The sequence below is a fragment of the Notolepis coatsorum genome, assembly GCF_963971535.1.
Source record: "Notolepis coatsorum genome assembly, chromosome: 19".
NCBI classification, from domain to species: domain Eukaryota; kingdom Metazoa; phylum Chordata; class Actinopteri; order Aulopiformes; family Paralepididae; genus Notolepis; species Notolepis coatsorum.
Genome location: NC_140183.1, coordinates 15,859,150 through 15,884,861, shown reverse-complemented (window position 1 = coordinate 15,884,861; position 25,712 = coordinate 15,859,150). Strand labels below are relative to the sequence as shown.

The 25,712-nt window shown below is 45.1% G+C and overlaps 1 protein-coding gene across 1 annotated transcript; it reads left to right on the top strand.

Annotated features, from left to right (window-relative positions):
- The first annotated feature begins 454 nt into the window (after window positions 1-454).
- tp53inp1 (tumor protein p53 inducible nuclear protein 1) lies at window positions 455-14,244 on the top strand. The gene is made up of 4 exons (XM_084336099.1): window positions 455-658; window positions 3,565-3,931; window positions 10,074-10,602; window positions 10,737-14,244. The coding sequence occupies exons 2-4, from the start codon at window positions 3,817-3,819 to the stop codon at window positions 10,987-10,989; spliced, it is 897 nt and encodes a 298-aa protein (XP_084192225.1). The 5' UTR covers window positions 455-658; window positions 3,565-3,816; the 3' UTR covers window positions 10,990-14,244.
- Window positions 14,245-25,712: the final 11,468 nt, after the last annotated feature.

Here is a 25,712-nt window from a genome sequence, read left to right as displayed (position 1 = left end):
AACTGTTGGTGGTGGTTTGCCCAGTCTTGTCTTTTCCTGAGCAGGGTCACGTGCGTTGGTGACAGTCTGTCAGAGTGAACGGCGGCCCGTCATTGGCTGTGATATTTAACCCTTTCACTGCCACACTAGTACCAAACTGTTAACCGTTTCACTGCGACAATACGACAGAAGGTTAACCCTTTCACCGACAGCCGGTTAACCCTTTCACTGCCACACGACAGAAGGTTAACCCTTTACTACCACACAACCGACGGTAAAGGGTTAACCTTCTGTCGTGTGGCAGTGACAGGGTTAAGACAGGACCCTCCCATAGGCTGTTGGTGGCAGTCTGTCAGGGTAAACGGCGGCCCGTAATTGGCTGTGATGTTTAAGACAGGACCCTCCCTCCCTCCGACGTCATCAGTGCGATCAGCTGTTAGTCCTCCACAACAATAACAAAGGAAACAGTTGGGACGTCGGATAGGACTGGAAAAAGTAACGCGCTGTGGCTCCGAATGTAAAGTCCCCTAAAGAGTTCAACTTTTAATTTCTTCTGGGAAGAAATCTAATTATTTTTTCTATTTTGTGAAAAACACCTACCTCAACATCAAGGATCTTATTGCAACATAATCGTCTCTTTTTTCTTTTTCACTGTTTACATCTTTATTATTTGCCGCAGGTGAGTCAGTTCTTTGTCTCTTCGTCGAACATAAAGTTCTCATTTAGCGTTTGTTTAAAATCCAGCTGATCGCATCGCGTTCAAACCAGAAAACCAGTCATAAAACACCGAATGGTTAAAGGGCCACCTTTGTGCTTCAACATACAGTATCTATAGTCTTTATTCTCAAATATGGTTTATCCTATTCTAAATGATGCTATGTCTTGCGTTTACATGCAGCAACGCAAAGCTCCAAGCGATCCATTATACACACACACCGATTAAAATACTATAGTGTGCATTGTGGAATAACATTATATGAAGAAAAAAATATGAAATTATATATTTATATAATAACTTCCACAGCAGACGAGCAGCGGTCCGCCCAAGAGGTGCAGGGTTACAGACGAGCCTCCTCCCTTCACATTTTTATCAACAAACCCGCACAGAGACAAGCCTCGGGCCTGTTGTGTGGTCTTGCTGCTGCTATGTCTCATTTTACACCCTGGACGACAGACAGCCCACATAGTACCCGCATAATGCATAATATCCAGCAGCAGCGATGTATTATTGACTGTGTGTTTGCCTGTGTTGGGACAGTGGGTTGATCGGCGACACTGCTGCACAATGCATTGCATAACTGATTTCTCCTTATGCATCAACAATTCAGAATATATGACGCCATCGATGTTGTGTGTCGCTGCGTCCTCGACGTTTTACCTGCAACAGAATAAAGAGGCCTCGACCGATCAGTTTTAAATCCACAGGCTTTCCTCTGTGGTTTGTTCACGAAAGACAACATCCTGATAAAAAAAAAACATGAATGTTTATTAATTCCCCTTTTAATCGCATCAATTGGACCCGTCGTTCCAGTCTAGAGGCAAACAGTGCGTTGTCTAAAGAGGAACAGGTGGAGGAGATTATAAAGCCGTTGATCGACAGTAGTATTAACTGTAGATGAAGAGAAAAGCTTCGGCCTCGCATCACAGCTGCCCCTCGTCTTTGTTGTCTCCAGAAGTGAGTCAGTGTGGCACACTTGGCAGAAGCACCGCGGTGTAATATAACAGATGTATAATAACAGGGAACAGCCGGTTTGAAGGCAGCCTGCACGTAAACAACAAGCTAACCTGGTATTAACCGAGAGGAGACATTTGAGGATGCATTTGTTTTTTTTCTCACTCTAATGGTAATGATTGTGTATAGCCAGGAGCCAAAGCTATATAGTTATTGTATTATATATGAATGTTTATTTGTATAACCTTACATTGAAACGGCATTAGGAATATTGCTTGGATTTAGGTAAAGTCATTGGACCGTCTTATTGGTCATAATGGAACATTCTAGTACACATCTATAACATTTGTGATGTCACAGTATGATGTCATAACCAAACATTCTAGAAATATATATTCAACAATTCTCTCCGAAGAGTTCATTCATTGTGCATCTTGAAACAGTGGTGAGCAGTACTGAACAGATGGACTAAACTTACTCGTACTACTCACGAGTAAGCTACTTTAACCAGTAGAGTGGACCGTCGGCCCTCATAGATTGTATGTCTCATTGTAGTTGGGACTGCATTTGAACTATAGCTAAATGTTAGGAGGATGTTCGTTCCCCCCCCCCCAGAGATGATGTTTTGTCTTTTTGTTTTGTTTACCACTGGCTCTGACACAAGCCACATCTCTGTAATTGTTCGCAAAACATCCTATCATTCAACTGTGCCAGTTGGCCTACAGCAAATCAATTCAGGAAGAATTATGGTTATCACCTCTACTTCCTTATAAGGGAGGTGGGTCATGATGGAGCTAGTGTCTCCATTGTCTTTCATTGTGTGTGTGGGAGAGGAGGTGGGGGTAATGTGTGCAACATTCATGTAAATGTCTAACTGTTGTGAACAAAAACAAGCCAATATGAATTACTTAGCACTAATTGGGCCAGCAGGCAGTTTAGCTTTACAGGACAGCAAGACCCAACAAGACCATCATTCCAACCTTCATATAGATCTATATGACTGATTTAATGATGGACTCCAATGACTGTGTGTTTGTGTCTTGTGAATGTGATGTCTTGTCTGTGTTAATTGTAATGTGTGTGGTAATGTCTTGATCAGTTCTACGTTTCCAATGTCTTTATGCCACCGATTGTACAAGAATAATCTCCTAAGGACAAATTCTGTTACTCAAATTCAATTAAATTCAACAACCATAATAACACCAATGTAGATTAGGCCATATCCAGTTGATTGACATATCCAAACCTGTGACGAGTTTTGTCGGCCAGCACCTATAATAACCACATGCTGTGTGTTGGGTCCAGGGTTACCGATCCTAACATGGCTGCATCCACCACCCAGTTGGCAGCCTGACAACGAACACTCTATTTTCATAAAAGCCCGTATGAGGGGAGGTCTAGCAGCGCCTCCTAGGCAAACCACAGCCACACCTGTGAGCACGAAGGACTTGAGCACATATCACGCTCGTTGTGCTTTATTGTGGTAACCAGTATGTTGGGTTACGATTAGAGTAATGTTTAATTATTATTGATAATTGCAATGGTAATATCAGCGATATTGGGAAAAAAATACGTAGTTGCAGGAAAACCTCCTTGTTTGTGCATTAGGGCTCCTCGATTATGGCAAAAATCATAATCACGACTATTTTGATTGATATTGAAATCACGATTATTAAACGCGATTACTCGTCGATTTGAGAACATCATATGACAATGATTGAATTTGAGAGGCACGGTGGCTCCCTCAACACCCGCTGAAACTACTGTTTGGACTTGAGGGGCGGAGCCTACCGCTGTGAAGGAAGGGTGTGCTGCATTTACGACACAAGACAAAAAGCAAGACGAATCTCACTTGAATCCCTTGGTCGGCGTGGCTCAGTTTAACCCTTTCCTTCCCTTGTGGCTTCTCTCAGGGCGTGTTGTACTCATTGCACTCGTGGAGTTGACCACCAGACCCCAGGTCAGCTATGTCCAGACTCTGCCCGGTCGCCATCAGATGATCCAAGGCCACACCTTATTGATGCACTTTACCACCTTCCCTGAGCCCTCCCCACGCGTCGGCCTCCGCAGCTGATGACCAAAGTGCCCGCTCCCCGCCCTCACCCCCAGCCTTGCGCCAACCGCCCTGCGCCCTCCTCCCGTCGCCGCCAGCAGGAGGTCCCGGGATGTTCCAGAGGTTCGCCAGCGTCCTGTTCGGGGACGACGCGGAGGAGCTGAGCCGACGCGGCCCCGGAGGAGAGCAGGAGGACGACGAGGACTGGATCCTGGTCGACTACCTGGGTGAGTTCATGTGATGCTCACACACTCAGGTTTTGTTTGTTTTGATAGGTCTTTCCTTTTGTCATTGAGGAGCAATAGACTCAGGCACACCTGCGCCGTGATGTCATTTCCTGCCAAGTCATTAACCACCTGTGTATAACCATCATCTTGACTGCAAGTGCATTGCAAGCTATAACACTGACGAAGGAATATGTAATTCCGAAACATGTTTGTTTCAGGCTGCCATTACATTTTGAACCTGAGAGTGCTGGTCTGGCTTCACTGCTTCTTTTATATGCCATTATCACTCACTCACTCACTCACACATTCTGTCAGACAATCACTCACTCACTCATGGTTAGCCACTCTGCCCCTAGTGGCAGATCGCAGGCATTGCAGTTTGGGTAAGACCAGTTTGCCTTGTATCTAAGCCACTGTATGTCCTTGTTGTTAAGCAGTCACTGTGGCCCTGCGGGTTCTTTTGTGATACATCTTTTATACATTCCCAGCACAAACGCAAGAAATACAAAATGACATATACAGACACACACACACACACTCACATCACCAACCTACCACCTTTTTTAAAATCACAACAGTCAGTCCATCCAAAACGCACACGTTCAGCCCCATGGGTTCAGAGTTTCACAAGGCAGTTTGCCAACATGGTTTTTGGATCATAACTGACTGAGACGACGCAGGCTGGCTAACCGCCACAGTGGCAGAGTGGTAGAAATGACACCAGCTACTTATCAGCCACAGCCAGCAGTATCAACATCTGTCTAGTGGTCGAGGGGGGGGGTTCCTTCAAGCCTTTCCCGCGTATGTGTATACGATTTCTGGAATATAGGAGACACCGTGCCTGGACAAAGACTACGGCAGGAGGGCACAGGTGAATGAGATCACCGTACTCCCAAAAACGATATACACACAGTAACTACAGAACATACACACTGTATTCCAGACAGACGGGGCGGCGTGGATATTATTATATATTATAATAATATATATATTATTATTATTATAACAGATTAGGATATCGTCAAACGCAACACCGGTTCTAATGTGGACACGAGAGGGAGAAAGACAAACACAGTCACGCACGCGAACTCTGCAAATACGCACATTCAGGCAAACGCACACACACACACACACGGACGTCGCGACGCACCGGTGAGGTCAGAGAGGACATCGGGTAGATCTCGACACGCGTCGTTTGTCGTCATCGCCGCTCTCGCCTAGCGCCACAGCTGTTGCTGTCCTTCGTAGAGACATACCTCATACATAACGGACTCATCTGCTAAAAAAGCTCGCGACGAGCCTTTTGATAAACTAGGTCACGCCGTCTAGGTTATGTTCATACGACACCTTTGAGCGTCCTCGACGCGTCACGCACAGACACAGACACGCCTCGCGAGCATGCTGCCGGCATCTCACACTCCAGCTGCCAAAGTGTTCGGTCTGCCCACCGCCCCGTCCGGAGGCATCCCTTCTCGTATTCCACAGGCATCTGGGCGGTGGGGGGCGTCCGAGTTTGAGACGTACATGTAGTTAGTTAGCGCTAGTTTAGCCACAAAACGGATGTCGAGTCAATGGGGCCGCGCTCCAGTGTGTAGGAGCCCTGAGCTAAACACTGAAACGTACTCCTCAGTGGACACAATGTGATTTCTGTGTTTATTTCAGGCCTTGTACAGACTGGAGAATGACCTCATTGATTTTACCATTGGTTTTGCATAAATAGGGCTATGGGTTTCAGTGTGTTTATATTGTGCACAAAAAGTCCTACCGCAGTTCACCCCAAAAGGCTCAGTGGCCGGGCCGCGCCTATGCTTTTACCAACGCGTTTGTGTTTCCGGGTTCCCGTTTTGCGCTCTGATTGGCCAGGTCATGTGACATGTGCACCAATCGTGGGACGGCAAGTAATGCGCCTATTTCCGGGTCGAACAGCCTGCAAACTACCTAACGCCTAGTTTATCACTGGTTAAGCTTAGGCGACTCTTTCGCAGTTGGTTAAGGTTAGAGTTTGGAATCAGGGCTGGCGTTCTATCGCCATTCTCTAAGACAAACTAACCTTAACCAACTTCGAAAGAGCGCCTAAGCTTAACCAGTGTAGAAACTTGCGGTCCCACGATTGGGCGTACATGTCACATGACCTGGCCAATCAGAGACGCGGAAACACGAACGCGTTGGTAAAAGCAATCAGGCGGCCGGGCCGGCACGCGGGAGACCGCTCTTGTCTCGGTCTCTGTACCAAAACGGTCAAACTGGAGGCGCGTGCGACAATACAGAAGATTAACCCTTTCACTGCCACACAACCAAGGGTTAACCCTTTCACTAGCACACAACAAAGGTAAACCCATTTGCTGCGACAACACGGAAGGTTAACCCTTTCACTGCCACATGACAAAGGTTAACCCTTTCACTGCGACAACACAAAAGGTTAACCCTTTCACTGCCACACGACAAAGGGTTAACCCTTTCACAGCCACACTACAGAAGGTTAACCCTTTCACTATCCCTATGGTATGGTAGTGAAAGGTTAACCTTCTGTAGTGTTAAAAACACCATGCGCGTTGTAAACATCCGCACATCCGTAAACGGTAGAAAGTACATCTCGGTCCCTCTACTACACACATAGCATAACACACAAAAGCACTGTAGTGACTCACACACCACACAAGCACACGTTGCTGCTAACGGATGCCTTGTGTTGTGTAAGTTGCATAGATATAATATAGGCCTACGCTGTGTATTATGTTTAGTCTAGTTTCAAGATTCAAGAGTTTTATTTGTCACATACATACACAAGACATGTAGGGAAATGAAGGTGGCCATGCCCGCCTCGATTGTGCAAAAATACAAATAATAAAATAGAATAGACATGATCAAAAGTAATACGAATAAAATACAATGCTGAGCTTAAGAAATAAAGGTAATGAGTACTATATACAATAATATACAGATGTGTTTTTAAAGTGCATGTGTGCGTGTGTGTGTGTGTGTGTGTGTGTGAGTGAGATCAGTGTTCTGATGGCCTGGGGGAAGAAGCCGAGTCTCAGTCTCTCTGTTCTTGCTGCATGTATGTGGAGGTGCGCCGCTTGCCTGACAGCTTGAACAGGCTATTGTTGGGGTGGTGAGGGTCCTAAGTCTATAGCTTATTTATACAGATAGCATAGTTTTTATAGATAGAATATATGTGCATTATCATGTTTACTTTTATAGTTATAGTCTGTATAGATAGAATATACTGTACGTTGTGTACTACTATGTTTACACATCTACTACAGTTGAGGAGCCGGGAAAAACAAGCATCTCATGTTTTTTTCTGAATGTAATGTACATTTATAAAAAGCGGTGACAATAAAGTAATCTGAATCTACACACTGGAGCAGAGAGGACTCGGTGGAGCTCATCTGTTTATCAGAGAGGAAGGTCATCTCTGTGGCGCTGCTGCCCTTTGCTCTGTTTTCACCAGACATCCCTGTTTTATCTCGGTTCTGGGGTTATATTTAGAGAGGGAGAGTCCAGCTGCAGTCTCCTGGCCTCAAGGAGTTCAAGTTGCATTTCCACTTGATAACTTCCCGCATCTCCGTGAATATATGGTATATAATATTGCACCCCTGACAAAGCCATGGTAGATAAACATAGACCCTGGCAGCACAGATTGCACAGACTTGTTTTGGCACGTCGTCTGTTTTTGGACTAGTAACGGATAGGGGTGTAACGATGCATCGATGAATCGAAATGCATCGATTCTAATGTGACGATTCAACTGCATCGATTTGAAAATGTTAGAACCGATTCGAATCGAAAAGAATAAAAAAAGATTTGTATTGTTTTTTTTTATTGACCTATTATAGTCCAGTGAATCAGTTCCCCCAGCCACATTTGTGTATTCAACATATTTTGGGGAATTAACTGTTAGAAAATTAATCGAATCGAATCGTGGTCAAATTAAGAGATTTCATGATGCATTGAATCGTTGCCTGAAGAATCGTAATCGAATTTAATCGTTGTGAGGTCGCATCGTTATACCCCTAGTAACGGACTACTTGTAATGTTGTAAAATGTGAATACTGTGAGGAGGAAACAATGACGAACATATCTGGCGCTCCATGCAGTAGATAATATCACGGTGCTTGTGGATGTGGGTTCAACACTAAGCCGTCGAGTGGCAGGTTTACTGTCGCACAGGCATGCAAACACACACACACACACACACACGCATGCGCACACACACACGCATGCGCACACACACACACACACACACACACACACACACACACACACACACACACACACACACACACACACACACACACACACACACACACACACACACACACACACACACACACACACACACACACACACACACACACACACACACACACACACACACACACACACACACACACACACACACACACACACACACACACACACACACACACACACACACACACACACACACACACACACACACACACACACACACACACACACACACACACACACACACACACACACACACACACACACACACACACACACACACACACACACACACACACACACACACACACACACACACACACACACACACACACACACACACACACACACACACACACACACACACACACACACACACACACACACACACACACACACACACACACACACACACACACACACACACACACACACACACACACACACACACACACACACACACACACACACACACACACACACACACACACACACACACACACACACACACACACACACACACACACACACACACACACACACACACACACACACACACACACACACACACACACACACACACACACACACACACACACACACACACACACACACACACACACACACACACACACACACACACACACACACACACACACACACACACACACACACACACACACACACACACACACACACACACACACACACACACACACACACACACACACACACACACACACACACACACACACACACACACACACACACACACACACACACACACACACACACACACACACACACACACACACACACACACACACACACACACACACACACACACACACACACACACACACACACACACACACACACACACACACACACACACACACACACACACACACACACACACACACACACACACACACACACACACACACACACACACACACACACACACACACACACACACACACACACACACACACACACACACACACACACACACACACACACACACACACACACACACACACACACACACACACACACACACACACACACACACACACACACACACACACACACACACACACACACACACACAGACTATGGGTATTTTGGGTCTGGCATGTTGTGCCGACTTAGCCAGCAGAGCTGCGTGCCTGTAGGGATCTAACACCAACGGGAGGCAGCTATTCGAAACTGGCCCACGTAAATGTCCAACCCCCCGCTCCCACACACCCACCCCCTCCTGTGTACAGTTTCCTCCCCCTTGTATGTATATATTTTCTGTTAGGATCTCTGTTTAACAGTACTGTATATTTTCATATCTTGTACGTCACAAATGTAACAGTACTGTATATCTGTATGTCATGTGATGTATGTCATAAATGTCATGATATATATCTCAGTATGTTGTGTACTGTGTCATAAATGTCATTATGAATTGAAAATGGGGGACCCTGGTGTAAACAAGACAAACGTTTTTCTCTGGTCTGCATCCCCTTACCAATTGTGTGTATTGAGCCGTACTGTATTTGTATTGTACCCATTCTGCAATCTGTTAATAAAGTTTTCAATCAATCAATCAATCAAACCTCTTGTGTCAGTGCAGGGACACTTACTCTGTGGCCACAGTGCCCTCCACTGGTATGCTATGGGTACTGCATCGCTTTGAAAACAACCTGACAGTATTGTGTTTGGAATCCTAAAGGAGGGCTTGCTAACTAAGTGTCATTTAACGAATGCAATAATGATTACATTGATACCAACTTTAGTCTTAGTACTGAAGGTTTTGGTTTGTGTTTTTGAAGCCTCTCATGGGTCGTAATCAGGTTTTCTTCGGCCATGCTAATCCAACGTTGTGTCTTTGCTGCAGCTGAGTCCTGCTCCAGGCCATGTGGAGATGGCATCCATGGGGTCCCTCTCGATCCGCACGAGGAGGAGGAGGAGGATGAGGAGGAAGGGGAAGAAGAGGACCTGGTGATGGTCCCATCCCCGATGGCCAGCCCCCCCATCCGCTACGCCTCTTGCACCTCCCTCAACTCCCTCAACTCCACCGCCGCGGAGGATGAGGAGGATGAGGAGGAAGAGGAGGAGGAGGAGGAAGAGGAGGAAGGCTTCCTGCGTCTGCATGCCTGCTCCATGGAGGAGAGCTGGTTTGTCACGCCGCCTCCCTGCTTCACCGGCCACAGCGGCAAGCCCATCCTGCTGGAGACTAGCCCCCTGGAGAACCTGCTCATCGAGCACCCCAGCATGTCTGTCTACGCCCACCACAGCCCCCCCAGGCTGGCCCTTAACCACCTGCCCCGCTCCCTCAACCTGGGCCTGCTTCCTGCCAAGGCACCCGCCCCCGCCGGCGGGCTGGAGACGGTGCTTCGCCCCCTGCTGGACACCCCCTGCCACAGGTGAGTCCTACGGGGTCACGGCCTCAACTTAGAGTCCCGTTTTCTTTCTCTCTCCTGACCACATGATCTCATTTAAACCACGTTATGATTCTCAACGTCCCTCTGTCTCGTGTCCCCGTCTCCCTCTTGTTCAGGTCGGAGATACCGGTGGTCCCCCGGCGCGCCGCCAGCCTCCACTCTGCCTGCTACGCCGCCGCCCTCTCCGCCCACGCCGGCCTCCTCCACCAGGTGGCGCAGCAGTCCGGCCGCCTGGCACAGCGGGCACAGCCGCTCTCCCGCAACGCCCTGCGCCGCATCAATCTGCTGCGCCACCCCGGCGGCCTGCGGCAGACCAAGGCCAACGCTGTGTATCTCCACCAGCCAAGTCACAGACACCTCAACTTCTGAGGAGACACCCCACCACCACCACCACCACCACCACCACCACACACATCTTCCTCCATCCCTCCATCCATCCATCCATCCATGCATCCTGTTTCAGGAGGGGATCAAGAGGTCCTTCTTCTTAACCCTCCATATATCCATCCATCCATCCAACCAGGCATTCCTCCCTCTGTTGGGACGGCCTGTACCAGCATTGGGAGGAAGTGATGCAATGACTACATCCTCCTCATGGACCCCCACAACCCCCCGTTCATAGATAGAATCAATGCTGTAGGTCACTTTACTCAAGGGCATGTTCACAGTCCCCACAACCGCGGGATCTCTCTCGGACTGATTGCGTGCCGTCTCAAGAGAGAGGCCTTACCCTCGTCGCAAAGGTATTGGCTGCGCGACGTCACGGCCGCAGAAGTGGGATTATTCAGTTCGGCGGTCAGACGGGGGCGGGGGTCGTGTCCCTCCTGGCGGCCGCCACGTAGGCCTCTCATCCGCCATGCGTTACGACACAGCACTAACACTCGTGACGGCTAGAATGAGCAATGAAAGTACATTTATTGTTCGATGACATGTTGACATTTTCAGGAGAAACCTGGCGCTACTGGTGACGTCTATCGTCGTTTTAATCACTCGGCCGGTCGCTGTTTTGATTGCGCCGTTACATCGTGACATTAACGCACGCCGCCTAGACTGAGCTAGCTAGCCAACTTGGTACGTCATATCGCACCATAATATTATGGTGCGACCATCGAAGCAATAAACACGATGTAGCTGGTTTCCCAAGTGGTCCGCGAGCTTGGAAGAAGTGAGCTACGATGTTATCAAAGCCACCAGAAGATATGAATGTTTATTGCCAAGCGATAGAAGGGCGACAGGCGTCTCCAGAGATAGCGGGTGTCTCCAAAAGATGTTCACATTTTATTAAACAGTGGATTTTCGGGTTTGCGTATCTACTCCTCGTATTCAGCGCCCCCCCCCCCCCCCCCCCCCCTCCTCTAGCTTTGGGTGAACTTGCCTTTGACTTTGTAATTCAGTACTTTTCACAGTATCTTTTTGTTTTTTAAAAAGAAATTATCGTAAGAATTACTGGGTTGAATATCACTAAACGCCTTGTTTTAATGGTAGAATTGAAAATAAATGTAAAATGTATTTAAAAAGAGAAAAAAACGGAAAAAAAGAAAGGAAAAAAAACTTCCAAAATATTTTTTAAAAGAAAAAAACATTACATATCAGTATGAAGTTATATGCGTCCATGTTATCTTGCTTAGGTATGTTTGGCTATGTTAGTGTGCAAATTGTTGCATGGTTGTAGAGCTAATGACCGGACGTTAAAAAAAAACAAAAAAAAAAAAACGTTTTTTATCGTTATTATCTTGTGTTTGAAAGAAAAAAATAATCTGCAGTCCACTTCTCAGGGTCATAACAAATCACCTTTACACTTTATGAAATTGCAGATTACTTGATGGCTGATAATTGTCTTTGTGCATACTGGAGACTTTCCAATTTTGTCATAGTATGCTTTGCCTTGTGAAAATGTTTTGTTATTAATGATCGGCGTTTAGCCTCCTGCGTGTCTCAAGAAGGTTGTCATCGTCCCAGGACTGTGAAAAATAACTCTTAATACTCTCAATTGACTGTTGATATCCATCAAGATGGAGTAAAAACTGTGTCTTTTTGTTTTTCCTCAACGTTGTGTATATATTTTGCTCAGTGTACTTGGACGTGGTTTTAGCGTCATCATTCTTTTGTCTTTTACCTATTTTATTTTCTAAGTTACATATAGCTTAGTTACATTTTGTTTAAACTGTTAAAATATTTAAACCAAAAAGTAGCAACAATCTTTTAACCTTGCAGTAGTTATAATACTGGTTGTTTAAAAAAAAAATCTGTTTTTACTTTTTTTTAAGAATTTCGTTGTTTATACTTTTGAAAAGAAAATGTGGGTGTCGGTGCTCTAAAATGGTTGAGCGTGTAACTAGATCTCTACACCATAGGGTTAAGGGTAGTTAAAACCTGCACCGAGCCATTAAGGAACCTCGTTAGGAACCTCCCAATTCTCGATTATTATACGTACGTCACATCATTCATATAATACATTATTATGACCTAATTTACATCTGTTTTCTTGTACTCTTATGATCACGCTTAGAAACACAGTACACGCTCACATGTATTAGGCATGGTAGGATAACGAGGGCACTAACGAGCTAATTGTTAGTCGTCTGTGTGGTCTGATGTATTAGGCATGGTAGGATAACGAGGGCACTAACGAGCTAATCGTTAATCGTCTGTGTGGTCTGATGTATTAGGCATGGTAGGATAACGAGGGCACTAACGAGCTAATCGTTAGTCGTCTGTGTGGTCTGATGTATTAGGCATGGTAGGATAACGAGAGCACTAACGAGTTATTGTTAGACATTTTGTATGGTCTGATGTAATTAATTGTGAAGTGAGGATAGTGGAGTGATTCTTGCCGTCATATCTGTTCATCTTTGTTTCATGTTGGAGGAAGAAAAAACTAAACGTCTCTGCGAATCAGAACTTGCAATCATCAAAAAGGCCGTTTTTATTTTGTACTACGATGTCGCAAAGAAGGACGACAGGCTGAAGGGAGCGGACGATTGAGCACTGGAAGGAGCCGTTCTTGTTTCTGTCCACAGCTGTCGTCGTCTCCGCTTATGGAAGAAAAAAAAACAGGGATTTGTATGTTTCGTCTCAATGCCATGACTTTGTCGTTGTGGATCCATGTGCCTTCCAGGTTGAAACATTATAATGACAATGCATCAATGAAGAACTTGAACTTTGTCCCAAAGGTGGACATTTTAAACACAAGACAGACACCGAATAAACTATGCAGCACTGGAGGTAGTTTCTTCACTCTCTCCGTGAACCGCCCAGCCCGTGTACTTTTTATAAACAAAATGTAGCAAACTTGTTGTTTTGAAAGTGTGAAGAATATTTCGTGGCATTTCGTTTCTCTCTCCCCCCCCCCCCCCCCCCATCATGTGGAAAATACTATTTTTTTGCTTTTGTGTAGTTTACTGGAAGAATACAGCACTTTGCCAAAAAAAGAAAGTGTAGGAAATGGAATTTTAGCGTTATCTTTTATTTATCGACATAACTGATCTCATTCTTTATATTTTGGACACAGGACAGATCAATTCACTCTGTTCTGATGTGTCAGCAAATTTTGCTAATAAAATGTGGGGTCATCTGTTTTGCAAGTGTAATATGTGATCTGTTATTAGCCTACAATAAATGTTTTCATACGCATACCCTCCTTTTTTCTCTTTATTCTGTTTCATTACATAGGGGTTTCCAAAATATATGTATAAAACAAATATATAGAATAATATATATATAGTCCAGTTTACCTCATGGTTTCAATATGGAATGTATATATATATTACGGCTGTTGATAAAATATCACATGATTGTCCATAGTTAACTGATTAATCACATATTAATCACACATTTTTTGTTTGGTCAAAATTAGTTTTTTTTTATGTTTAATACTTGTATCAACATGGGAGTGGACAGATATGCTTGCTTTATGCAAATGTATGTTTATTAAATAACACAACCAAAATGACAAATGTCCAGAAAAACAAAGGTATTGTATTTAACATCAAATGAACATGTTGCAAATAATCACAAAATGCAATAGGCAACAACAGATGGATATTGACCTGCTAAATGTAACATTACTGTTTTTTGAGCATCGCAACAGGTACATTGGTCAGCTAAATGTAACATTACTGTTTACAACAGGTACATTGGTCAGCTAAATGTAACATTACTGTTTACAACAGGTACATTGGTCAGCTAAATGTAACATTACTGTTTACAACAGGTACATTGGTCAGCTAAATGTTCCATTGCTGTTTACAACAGGTACAGTGGTCAGCTAAATGTAACATTACTGTTTACAACAGGTACATTGGTCAACAGTGAGAACAACATATAGTAGCAGTGCGTCCCGTGATGACAACATATAGTAGTAGTGTGGGCGGCTACGTGGTGTAGTGGGCAAGGCGCTCGCCACAAATGCGGAGACGCTGGGCTCGCCTGTTCGAGCCCAGCACTCCACATTGCTTTCAGTTTAGCTGGTCGTTCATACTAATACACATTGGCCGTATTAGGGGGTGGGAAACTGATGGGTGGGGATCGGGCGTTGTGGACAGCGACTCCTACAGGTCGGTTGGTGCACCTGCGCAGTAGAATCAGGAAGTGTCGGGGGCAGCGTGAGCCTCCCACGCGTTACTCCTCGCCACTGACTGAGAGATCGAGCTGCGCAGGTGAAAAGATGCGACTGCTGTTACCTCAAGTACCGGAGGGGACTTGTGCTATGTATGACTTAGTCCACATTGCAGCCGGCTTGTGGGAGGCAAGAAACAGCGTTCGTGACAGGGGAGGGTTGAATTGGATGATACGAAATTGAGATGGGAGAAAAAGTGGATAAAAAAAAAAGATAGGGAGGCTTCCGGTATGAGAGCGGAAGAGTAGCACGCATGCGGTGAGGCTCCTTGTCAAAAGAGCGAAAAACTGAGAAATAAGGACCCGAAAAGTGACGGAAAGTGATCAAAAATGAAGATGCAAACGAGAAGGAAGGAGGAGAAAACAAATATGAAGGAAAGAGAAATGGAGAACTCACAGGAAGAGGAGAGTTCGACGGAGCAGAACCCCCGAGGCGAGACCGAGAAGGAGCAGGCGGAAGAAGGGGGAGTCTCGGCTGAGACAGACAAGGAAATGCCAGGATGGGCCGTGCGCATGCAGGCCGGGATATTGGCGACCATAAAATTTAACTCTGACACGATGCAGGCGAACATGAAACTGAACTCGGACACGATAAGAAATGATATTGGGAAGTTACGGGAGGAATTGAGGAAGGAACAGGAGGACTTCAGAGGTGAAATGAATACAGAAATCAAAAGGGTGGAGGAGAAGATGGCGGAACAGGATAGTAACGTAACAGAGGTACAGACTAGAACGGCGCAGATGGAGGAATGGAGCACAGAGATACACGAGGTGTTAACGTGTGTGATTCAAAAGCAAGAACAGATGGAGACAAAGATATCGGACATGGAGGGGAGGTCACGGAGAAATAACATCAGAATATGGGGATTGAAAGAAGGAGTCGAAGGGGAATCGGTGATCCAATATGTGGAAGAGCTTATCAAGGAACAACTGAAGGAGACGGGACTGGAAAAAATTGAGATACAGAGGGCCCACAGGGCGTTGGCTCCGAGACCGAAACCGGACAGACCTCCGAGGGCGGTGATTATTAACTTTCTGAGGTTTGAGATTAAGGAGTTGATACTCAGAACCGCGTGGACCAAAAAGATAGAAATCGAGGGGAAAAGACTGTCGTTTGATCAAGATTACTCGACAGCGGTGGCAATAACACGCAGGTCCTACGCGGGACTGAAGAGAATTTTGAAAGAAAACGGAATGAAATTCCAGTCACCCATGACCTCGCTAAGGATTCACTGGAAGGAAGGGACGGTGACATACGCGACGGCGCGGGAGGCGGCGTAGGAAATGAGGCGACGGGGGATGCAGATGGCGGAGGACGGAGAGGGAAGGAGACAGGAGGGCCAGACGCGGAGCCTGCAGCAGAGACTGGAGGGGGCACGCAGATGGACCAGAGTGGGAGATCGAGGCCCGGGAGAGGAGGGAGGAGAGGAGAAGGCCGAAGTGAGACGTGACAGACCGAAGGCGGAGACGAACGAGGAGGCCAGAGACGGAGAAGGAGGGGAGAGGAGGCGGGAGGATACGAACGGATGAGTACACGCACAAGAGATTGAAAAACTATCCAAATAGAGACAAAATATAGAAACTGAAATAACATATACATAAACACACATTCCCAGGTAGAGGCAGGATATAGGAACGAACATAATGTATACATGAACACATAATACACAGGCCGACGGAGGAAATAAATGGAAATATAATTAGGTATGATAGACGGAACACAGAACATATTGAAACAAGTACATAGACACACGCTGAGAGTAACACAGTTGGAAGGGATTAAGGGGATAAATGGACATCACATAGAAAATAGAGAGGAGGAAAATAAAATAAAAAGGGGTACACAGAAGACACCACACACGGGTTTGGGAGGAAAGAGGGACATTGGAACATGCGAGCCGCATTGAGGGGGACCTAGGAAATGGGGGTCTTTCAGAATGAAGGAGAGCGATTTTGACCAGGAGCACGACAGCAGTAAAAACAGTAAGAATGCTGGACAAATATGACGAGCGGTTGGGGGCAAAGGTTTCAAACCCCCAAGCCGTCAGGAGGAGGCCTCTCACTAGGAGAGCAATTACTCCTCGCCCACCAGCAGGGGACAGGGGGGGACACAGGAACCCCCCGAACGCCTTGGGAGCACTTTATGTAAAGTTTATGTTTTTTATTTATGTTAATCATTATATGTATTCGGTGAAGAGAGCGGAGGCTACAACCGGAGGGGGGAATGAATGTGACATGGGGGGGGACTGACAGACGAAAGAAGAAGAAAGATGACAATGGTTAAAGGTATAAAAATTATGTCACTAAACGTTAATGGAATGAATAATGCGATAAAGAGGGGCAAAGTGATGTTGAAATGTAAAAAAAGTGAGATGGAAGTGATTTTTCTGCAGGAGACACATTTGGTAGCACAGGATCATGAGAAACTGAAGAGATTTGGATATGAAAATGCATACTATAGTTCCTTTAAACGGAACCCGAGGAGAGGAGTAATCACGTTAATCAAAAACACAGTCAAATTTGAATTGATCAAGGAAGTAAGAGACAAGGAGGGAAGGTTTGTTCTGGTGAAGGGGAAAATGGAGGACCAAATGGTTACGTTAGTGAATGTTTATGCACCCCCAGAGAGTGAGAGGGATTTATATGAGACCATTTTTGATATGATAGTGATGGAACTAGAAGGGATATTGATATGCGCGGGAGATTTTAATGTAGTACTGAATCACGACCTAGACACCACGAGTACTAGAAAAGGACGGGCACCAATCAGTAGATATATGAATATTCAGATGACGGAAATGGGAATTACAGATGTTTGGAGGGGGATGCACGCCATGGACAGGGAATACACACATTACTCACACCCGCACGTGACATATGCGAGAATAGACTACTTTTTGATGACGACGGGGGACAGTTACAGGGTACGGGAGAGCAGAATAGGAGTAGCGGACATATCGGATCACAGTGCCATATATCTGACAGTAGATCTAGAAGGGAGACGGAGGAACACGATCTGGAGACTAAATGTAGGAATATTAAATAACAAGGGGGTGGTGAGTCAGATCAAGGAGGAGATAGCCAGATATAAGGAAGAAAATGACAACGGGGCGGTAGATCCGAACATTCTATGGGACACACTGAAGGTGGTGATAAGGGGGAAATTGATGGAGAAGACAGCAATGCTGAAGAAGGCCAGAACGGAGACATATCACAATCTGATAGGGAAGCTGAAGAAGCTAGAGGGGAGACACCAGATATCAAAAGAACAGGAAACGCTCGGAGAAATCAAAGAAGTAAAGGCCAGGATAAATAGGGAATTATTGACGGAAATAGAAAAGAAAGCGAGGTTCATGAAACAAACGTACTATGAAGGGGGACCAAAAGCGACCAGACTGTTGGCTAGGAGAATTAGGACGCGACAGAAGTTGAACACGATACACACAATAAGGGATACAAAGACTAATGAAATATTGAGAGACCCAGCTGAAATAGAGAGGACATTTAGAGAATACTATGAGAAACTATACACACAGCCAAAAGCAGCGGGAGAAGAGGAAATAGAAGCATATCTGGAGAAGCTAGAGTTACCATCGATAGGGAAAGAACAGAATGAAGAATTAAATAAAATAATTACGGAACGAGAACTGGAAGAGGCAATTAGTAGAGCTAAAAACAACAAGTCTCCGGGGAGCGACGGATTCCCATCGGAATTCTACAAGACATTTAGAACTGAATTAGCACCCATGTTAGGGGCGGCGTTCAGACACACGATGGAAGAGGGAAAAATGCCCCCCTCGTGGAAGGAAGCCATAATCACCACGATACCAAAGGAAGGGAAGGATAGGGAATTATGTAGTAGTTTCAGACCTGTGTCCATACTCAATCACCAAATGCACCTTGACCATATGGAACAGAGTAGTAAAAACACACAAATTGGAGAAACAGACAGGGGTTCTGAGATGGGTAACACATGACAAGAGATTCAAACCAGGGAGGTTGGACCACGGATTCAGGAGGTGGGAGAGGGGGGGGGGGGGGGGGGGGCAACAGCAATATGCAAAATGATAGAGAAGGGGGAAATGCAAACATTACAAAAATTAAAGGAGAAATTTGGACTAGAAAACAGGGACCACTTCAGATATCTACAGATTAGAGATTACTATAATAAAGAAATAAGAGGGGACAAGGACGAAGAACAGAATGGAATAATTAGGATGATAGTAAGGGCATACGAAGGAGGGAAATATCAGCACTGTACCGAGCTATAATGACCAGCAAGGGACACACGACAGACTACATAAGGGAGAAATGGGAGAGAGAACTAGAGATAGGAATAACAGGGAAGGAATGGGGTAACATATGCGAGGTGCAACATTCAACAACAGGATCGAGGATATGGAAAGAGTTTGGATGGAAAAACATAATCAGATTCTTTATAACCCCAGAGTTGAAGGGAAAATATGCACCAACACAAAGAGCATGCTGGAGGATGTGTGGGAAGGAGGGGGCAAATCACACACACATATTCTGGGGATGTCAGAAGCTGAAGGGGTATTGGGAGGAGATAGGGGAGGCAATGATCAGAATATTAGGATACGGATTACCACAAACGGGACTGGTGCTTTACTTAGGGGACCTGACACACGAGGGAATACAGGGGGGGGGACAAATATTTAATAAAGATAATGTTGATATCGGCCAGAAAAGCAATAACGAGACTGTGGTACAAGGAAGACCCACTGACAATAGCACAATGGGTAGGAATAGTAGAGGAGATACAGGATATGGAGAGGATAACGCACATGCTGAGGCTACAGGAAGAGAAATTTGGGGAAAGATGGGTAAAGTGGGAGGATTATAAAGGGAACGAAAACGACATCACAGAGGAAGAACCAAATGCAACACAAGAGGGCGAAGGGTAAAGGAGGAAAGAAGTTCAAGGAGGTTCTCTGAACCCATGTCACACACTTTTGCTTTAGTTAGTATTTTCAATTTTTTTTTTGGGGTATTACAATTGTTTTAGGTTTTTGTACTTTATTATTTATGTCTGTTTAACAGTGTTGTATTAATATTCAGGGCTGATGTGGTTGGTATATGGGTGAATCAAAAGGCAAAGAGAAATGTAATAAAAAAAAAAAAAAAAAAAAAAAAAGGACGAAGGATAAGGGAAGAAAGAAGCTCAAGGAGGGTCTCTGGACCCATATCACACATGCATGCCTTAGTCAGTATTTAATATTTTTGAGTAGGTATTATATTTTTATACCCGTTTAAGGGAGGTACACAATCAGCCTTTGTATTAAGTACCTGGAAAACAACTGTAGTGGAACCAGACAACTAACCATGTAACCATTTATGTGCACTGCATTTTTTCTTATTGTGTTGTTAGTTTCTTTTTTCTGTAAGTGTTGTTTGTCTATAAGTGTTAATAAAAATGTAAGTTAAAAAAAAAAAAAAAAAAAAAAAATGAAAATAAAACAAGCTATATGGTTAGCACTATTTGCCCCCGTTGGTGGTTTGGAGGGGAATCAGCTCTCCTATGGGAGAAGCCCCCCCCCTAGTGACGGAAATATCCCCTGTGGAGATTCTCCAAGCCTCTATTATTGTCCAACATTTTGAATTCTTGTCCTTCACAAATGTCCATGTGCACATTTAAAGCAACTGCTATTCGGCGTTATAAGTAACAGCGTTAGTTTTTTCAGTAACGAGTAATCTAACGGATTACTCTTCCAATCTTAATAACGCCATTACCGTAACTGCCAAAAAATGCGGCGCGTTACTATGTTTGAATCTGTTTTTTTCATCAGACAGATCTCTGCGCCGAGAAGCAATACTTTTTTTCCTTGGTTAGTGGACAGTGCGCGATTGGCTGAGGTTGAGTAAAATGTCATGGTAAGCCAATCAGAGGTAGAGGTGGGCGGGTGTTTGAAAGCATCCAGGGTCTGACACACAGCAACAGTTCAGTCAACGTGAGACCGCGGGTCTGTGTAGTGTACGTTTTGATAGTTGGTTTGGCGAGCCCAAATAATCCAAAACTAATCCAACGAACAACACAAGCGAGCAGTCAACGACAGACCACGGGTCCATGAGCGTTTTTTGTTCACTCTTCTGTTAGTTGTGTTGCAGCGCAGGGCACTACACAGTAGTGGAGGCTACAGCCTTATCAACAGTGCTGCACTTCCTGGTTTAATAGCACAGTCTTCAGGTGCTCACCTCACCCCTGCCCACTTTGACAACCTAGGATGGCTTAGAGTAGACGACAGAGTACAGCAACTTGCAATGGGCCTGGTCTACAAGATACACTATACGACCGGGGTACCCATGTACATGTCAAAATACTTCCCAAAGGTCAGTGAATACCACAACCACTACACCAGAGGAAGCTCAACAAATCATGTAAAACCCAGATTCGGCTCAAACAAGGGACTAAACACGTTTCGCAATTATGCCACAACAATGTGGAACGCCCTACCCAAAGCTGTAAAGGAATGTGAATCACTATCCACATTCAAAACTGCTCTTAAAGAGCACCTACGGGAGGCTGCAATTCGAAACTGGCCACCGTAAATGCCCAAAACCCCCACCACCTCCTAATAGACAGTCTCCTCCCCACCGCATGTATATATTCCCTCCCCGCTGTATGTATATTTCTCTCCCACCCACCCACCCCCTCCTAATGTACAGTCCCCTCCCCATCATATGTATATACTCTGTCAGGATCTAGGGGTAACAGTACTGTATATTTGAATACCGTTTATGTCACAAATGTATCAGTACTAAATACCTATATGTCCCTATGCCATAAATGTCATGTATGTTGTGTATGTCATAAATGTCTATATGAATTGAAAATGGGGGACCCTGATGGAAACAAGACAAACGTCTTTCTCAGGTCTGCATCCCCTTAACAATTGTATGTATTGAGCCGTACTGTATTGTACCCATTCTGCAATCTGTTAAATAAAGTTTTCATTCATTCATTCATTCATTCATGCTCACTGCTCAGATATATATATCTCCGAGTAGAAAACAATTCATGAAAGTAGAAGATATAGGTGTGCAACCTCGCTAGCTGACGTTATATCTACAGAGTACTAACTGTTCTCGGTGGCGTGTATGCTTTCACCGTCATCCATTATTGAAATAGTGTCTTGATCTAGCACAGAATAGACGAGCCAGTCATGCTGTTGGTTTTATGATAAACAATGACTTCATAACTTACCTGCTAATGATAACGTTAACTAATCAAAATAATAAAGACATTTTCGCCGCCATGACTGCGTATCAAACCCACCTTGTTGAGCATCTGCAACGACATAAACACACAGAGATGAGCAATGATTGTTTCTGAATCGTTAACCGTATGAGAAACGGGTAAATATTTACGAAATCTAAGTGATTTTCCAACCTCGGGGTTGATCTCCATCGAGTTGGTTAGAACTAGAGCTCGGTGAAGGCTGCAGGGCAGTGCTGCGGGCTGTTCGCGCGTCACTCGGGGGGCGTGCTTCAGCGGCCAATCAGAGTGCAAAACGGCAACGCGGAACTGGAACAGCGTTGTAGAAGGCATTCACGCGCACTGTACCCATTCTGCAATCTGTTAATAAAGTTTTCAATCAATCAATCAATCAATCCCGCACAGTGCAATACTCCAATTCAGCCATTGGGTGGGTGGCGCTGCTGAGCGGGCCGCGTGAATACTTTGGGCAGCCGAAGAGTGCTTCCGCATTGCTCTGATTGGCCAGCGATAATGCGGCCTACGTTACCAGTCTCGCGTCTATCTGCTAACGTTAGCATTAGGTAATAACCGGTTTAAAATGGATGGTGATTACCTCACGTTGTTACCTATTCTACTAGCATTAACCATTAGTTACTAGTACAAACAATCAATAGCGAGTTATATTGATCACGCTATGTACGATAGCCATGCTAAAACGCTAGCACAACATTAGCACATAAGCTAACAACAAGCTTAACAAGTCAGCAATCTTTTTGTGAGACTAAACTCTCCGCTCGGTGGCAAATTGTGTTGATGTCGGTTTTGTTTCATCAATAAATGAGGCAGAATACACAGTGACTGTATCCTTTTTTGTTTATTGCACTTGTTCCTGCTGCAAATGAAATCCTAAGCGAGACATTAAAGATGGCGGCTTTCTGTTTTTCTGGAGACGCTCCAACGAGTGACGCGTCTCTCTTCTGACCAATCAGTGGTCTGCAGTGTTTCACGTGACTTGCGATCTTCTACGCTCGTGCGTAGAGCTGGTATTCACGAAGGAGAGCGCTGGCCAACGCTGGCCAATCAGAGCAATGCGGAAGCACTCTTCGGCTGCCCAAAGTATTCACGCGAGCGGGCCTGTGATGGTCTCGTGACCCAAATTCCTGAGGGGCCTGACAGCGTGGGGACTGAGAGTGCCGGGCTGACGTTCTGCAGATGGATACTATTGCTTGGAGGACGGTCCCTGGCTGAGTCTGGTTGTCTCTTGGTGGACGGTCCCTGGCTGAAACGGGGCTTCCTTCGGTACCGAGTCCGCGGGGGAGAGCGTGCGCTCGGCGGACAGACGGGACAGAGGAGCAGCGACCTGAGTCGGTTGGACCGGGGAGGATTCCGGTACCGTTCTTCCGGTTCTACTGGATTATGCTAGCGGGGCTGTGTGTGTGCGTGTTCGTGTGTGTGTGTGTGTGCGTGCGCGTGTATGTGTGAGTGTGCGTGTGTGTGTGTGTGTGTGTGTGTGGGCCGCCCTGGTATGGGGCTAACGGTGTTGTGAGCGGGTCCAGCGGGCCTGGTAGACACACCGACCGACAGACAGACAGACAGACAGGTTTACTGTCTGGTCCAGATACTGTGGTTGTACTGAGGTTGTCTTCTGATGTGATGCAGCCTGACAGGGAGAGCTCTGTGTTTAATAATGTTTAGCCTGCTTGATAGGTAGATAGACAGATAAGTATAGGTAGATGGGTGTAGGTAGATATAACAAAGCCTATGAAAACTTAACTGTAATCTACTGGCAGATACAGTTTATTATACAATTATATGTGATTTCGGAATGTCTGATCAGTAGCTGGTAGCTAGCTAGCTAGTGGTCATGCTAACCACACAATTACAGTGATGTAAGCTGGTTGGTATAGGTATCTGTATTGGCTACTGTAACCTACTGAGTGACAACCTACAGTAACACACTGACAATATACTGTAACCTACTGAGTGACAACCTACAGTAACACACTGACAATATACTGTAACCTACTGACAATATACTGTAACCTACTGAGTGACAACCTACAGTAACACACTGACAATATACTGTAACCTACTGACAATATACTGTAAACTACTGAGTGACAACCTACAGTAACACACTGACAATATACTGTAACCTACTGACAATATACTGTAACCTACTGTAACCTACTGACAATATACTGTAACCTACTGACTATATACTGTAACCTACTGACAATATACTGTAACCTACTGACGATATACTGTAACCTACTGATGATATACTGTAATCTACTGATGATATACTGTAATCTACTGACGATATACTGTAACCTACTGATGATATACTGTAATCTACTGATGATATACTGTAACCTACTGATGATATACTGTAACCTACTGATGATATACTGTAATCTACTGACTAGGGGTGTAACGGTACACAAAAACTACGGTACGTACCTCGGTTTTGAAGTCAAGGTTCGGTACGGGTTTTTGGTACAGTGGGGGGAAGTTTGACTTTCCATATTCCACTCAGGGGTGATGTAGTGTGCAGTAACTAATTGTACTTGTAGGGCTGTCAACGAATATTCTATATTGAAATTAATAATCGACTTGTAAAAAAAATTATATTAGATTGTAAAAAAAAAAACAGCCCCCGGTGGGCGGTCGTTAGTGGTTAACATACCGTTGTATTCGTTCGGTCAGCCGTTCGGTACGGTACGGTACACACTGAAACGGTTCGGTACGGATACGCGTACTTTTACACTCCTACTACTGACTATATACTGTAACCTACTGACAATATACTGCAACCTACTGATGATATACTGTAATCTACTGACTATTTATACTGTAACCTACTGACAATATACTGCAACCTACTGTAAACTACTGACAATATACTGCAACCTACTGACAATATACTGCAATATACTGACGATATACTGTAACCTACTGACAATATACTGCAACCTACTGACAATATACTGTAGTCTACTGACAATATACTGTAACATAGTGTGGTTTTAGTGTTCACCAAGCTTTACTAGCCTTCCTCTCCTCCCCTCCTCTCCTCTCCTCTCCTCACCTCACCTCTCCTCACCTCACCTCCTCCCTTTCCTCTCCTCTCCTTTCCTCTCCTCTCCTCTCCTCTCCTCTCCTCTCCTCTCCTCTCCTCTCCTCTCCTCTCCTCTCCTCTCCTCTCCTCTCCTCTCCTCTCCTCTCCTCTCCTCCCCTCCCCTCCCCTCCCCTTGTC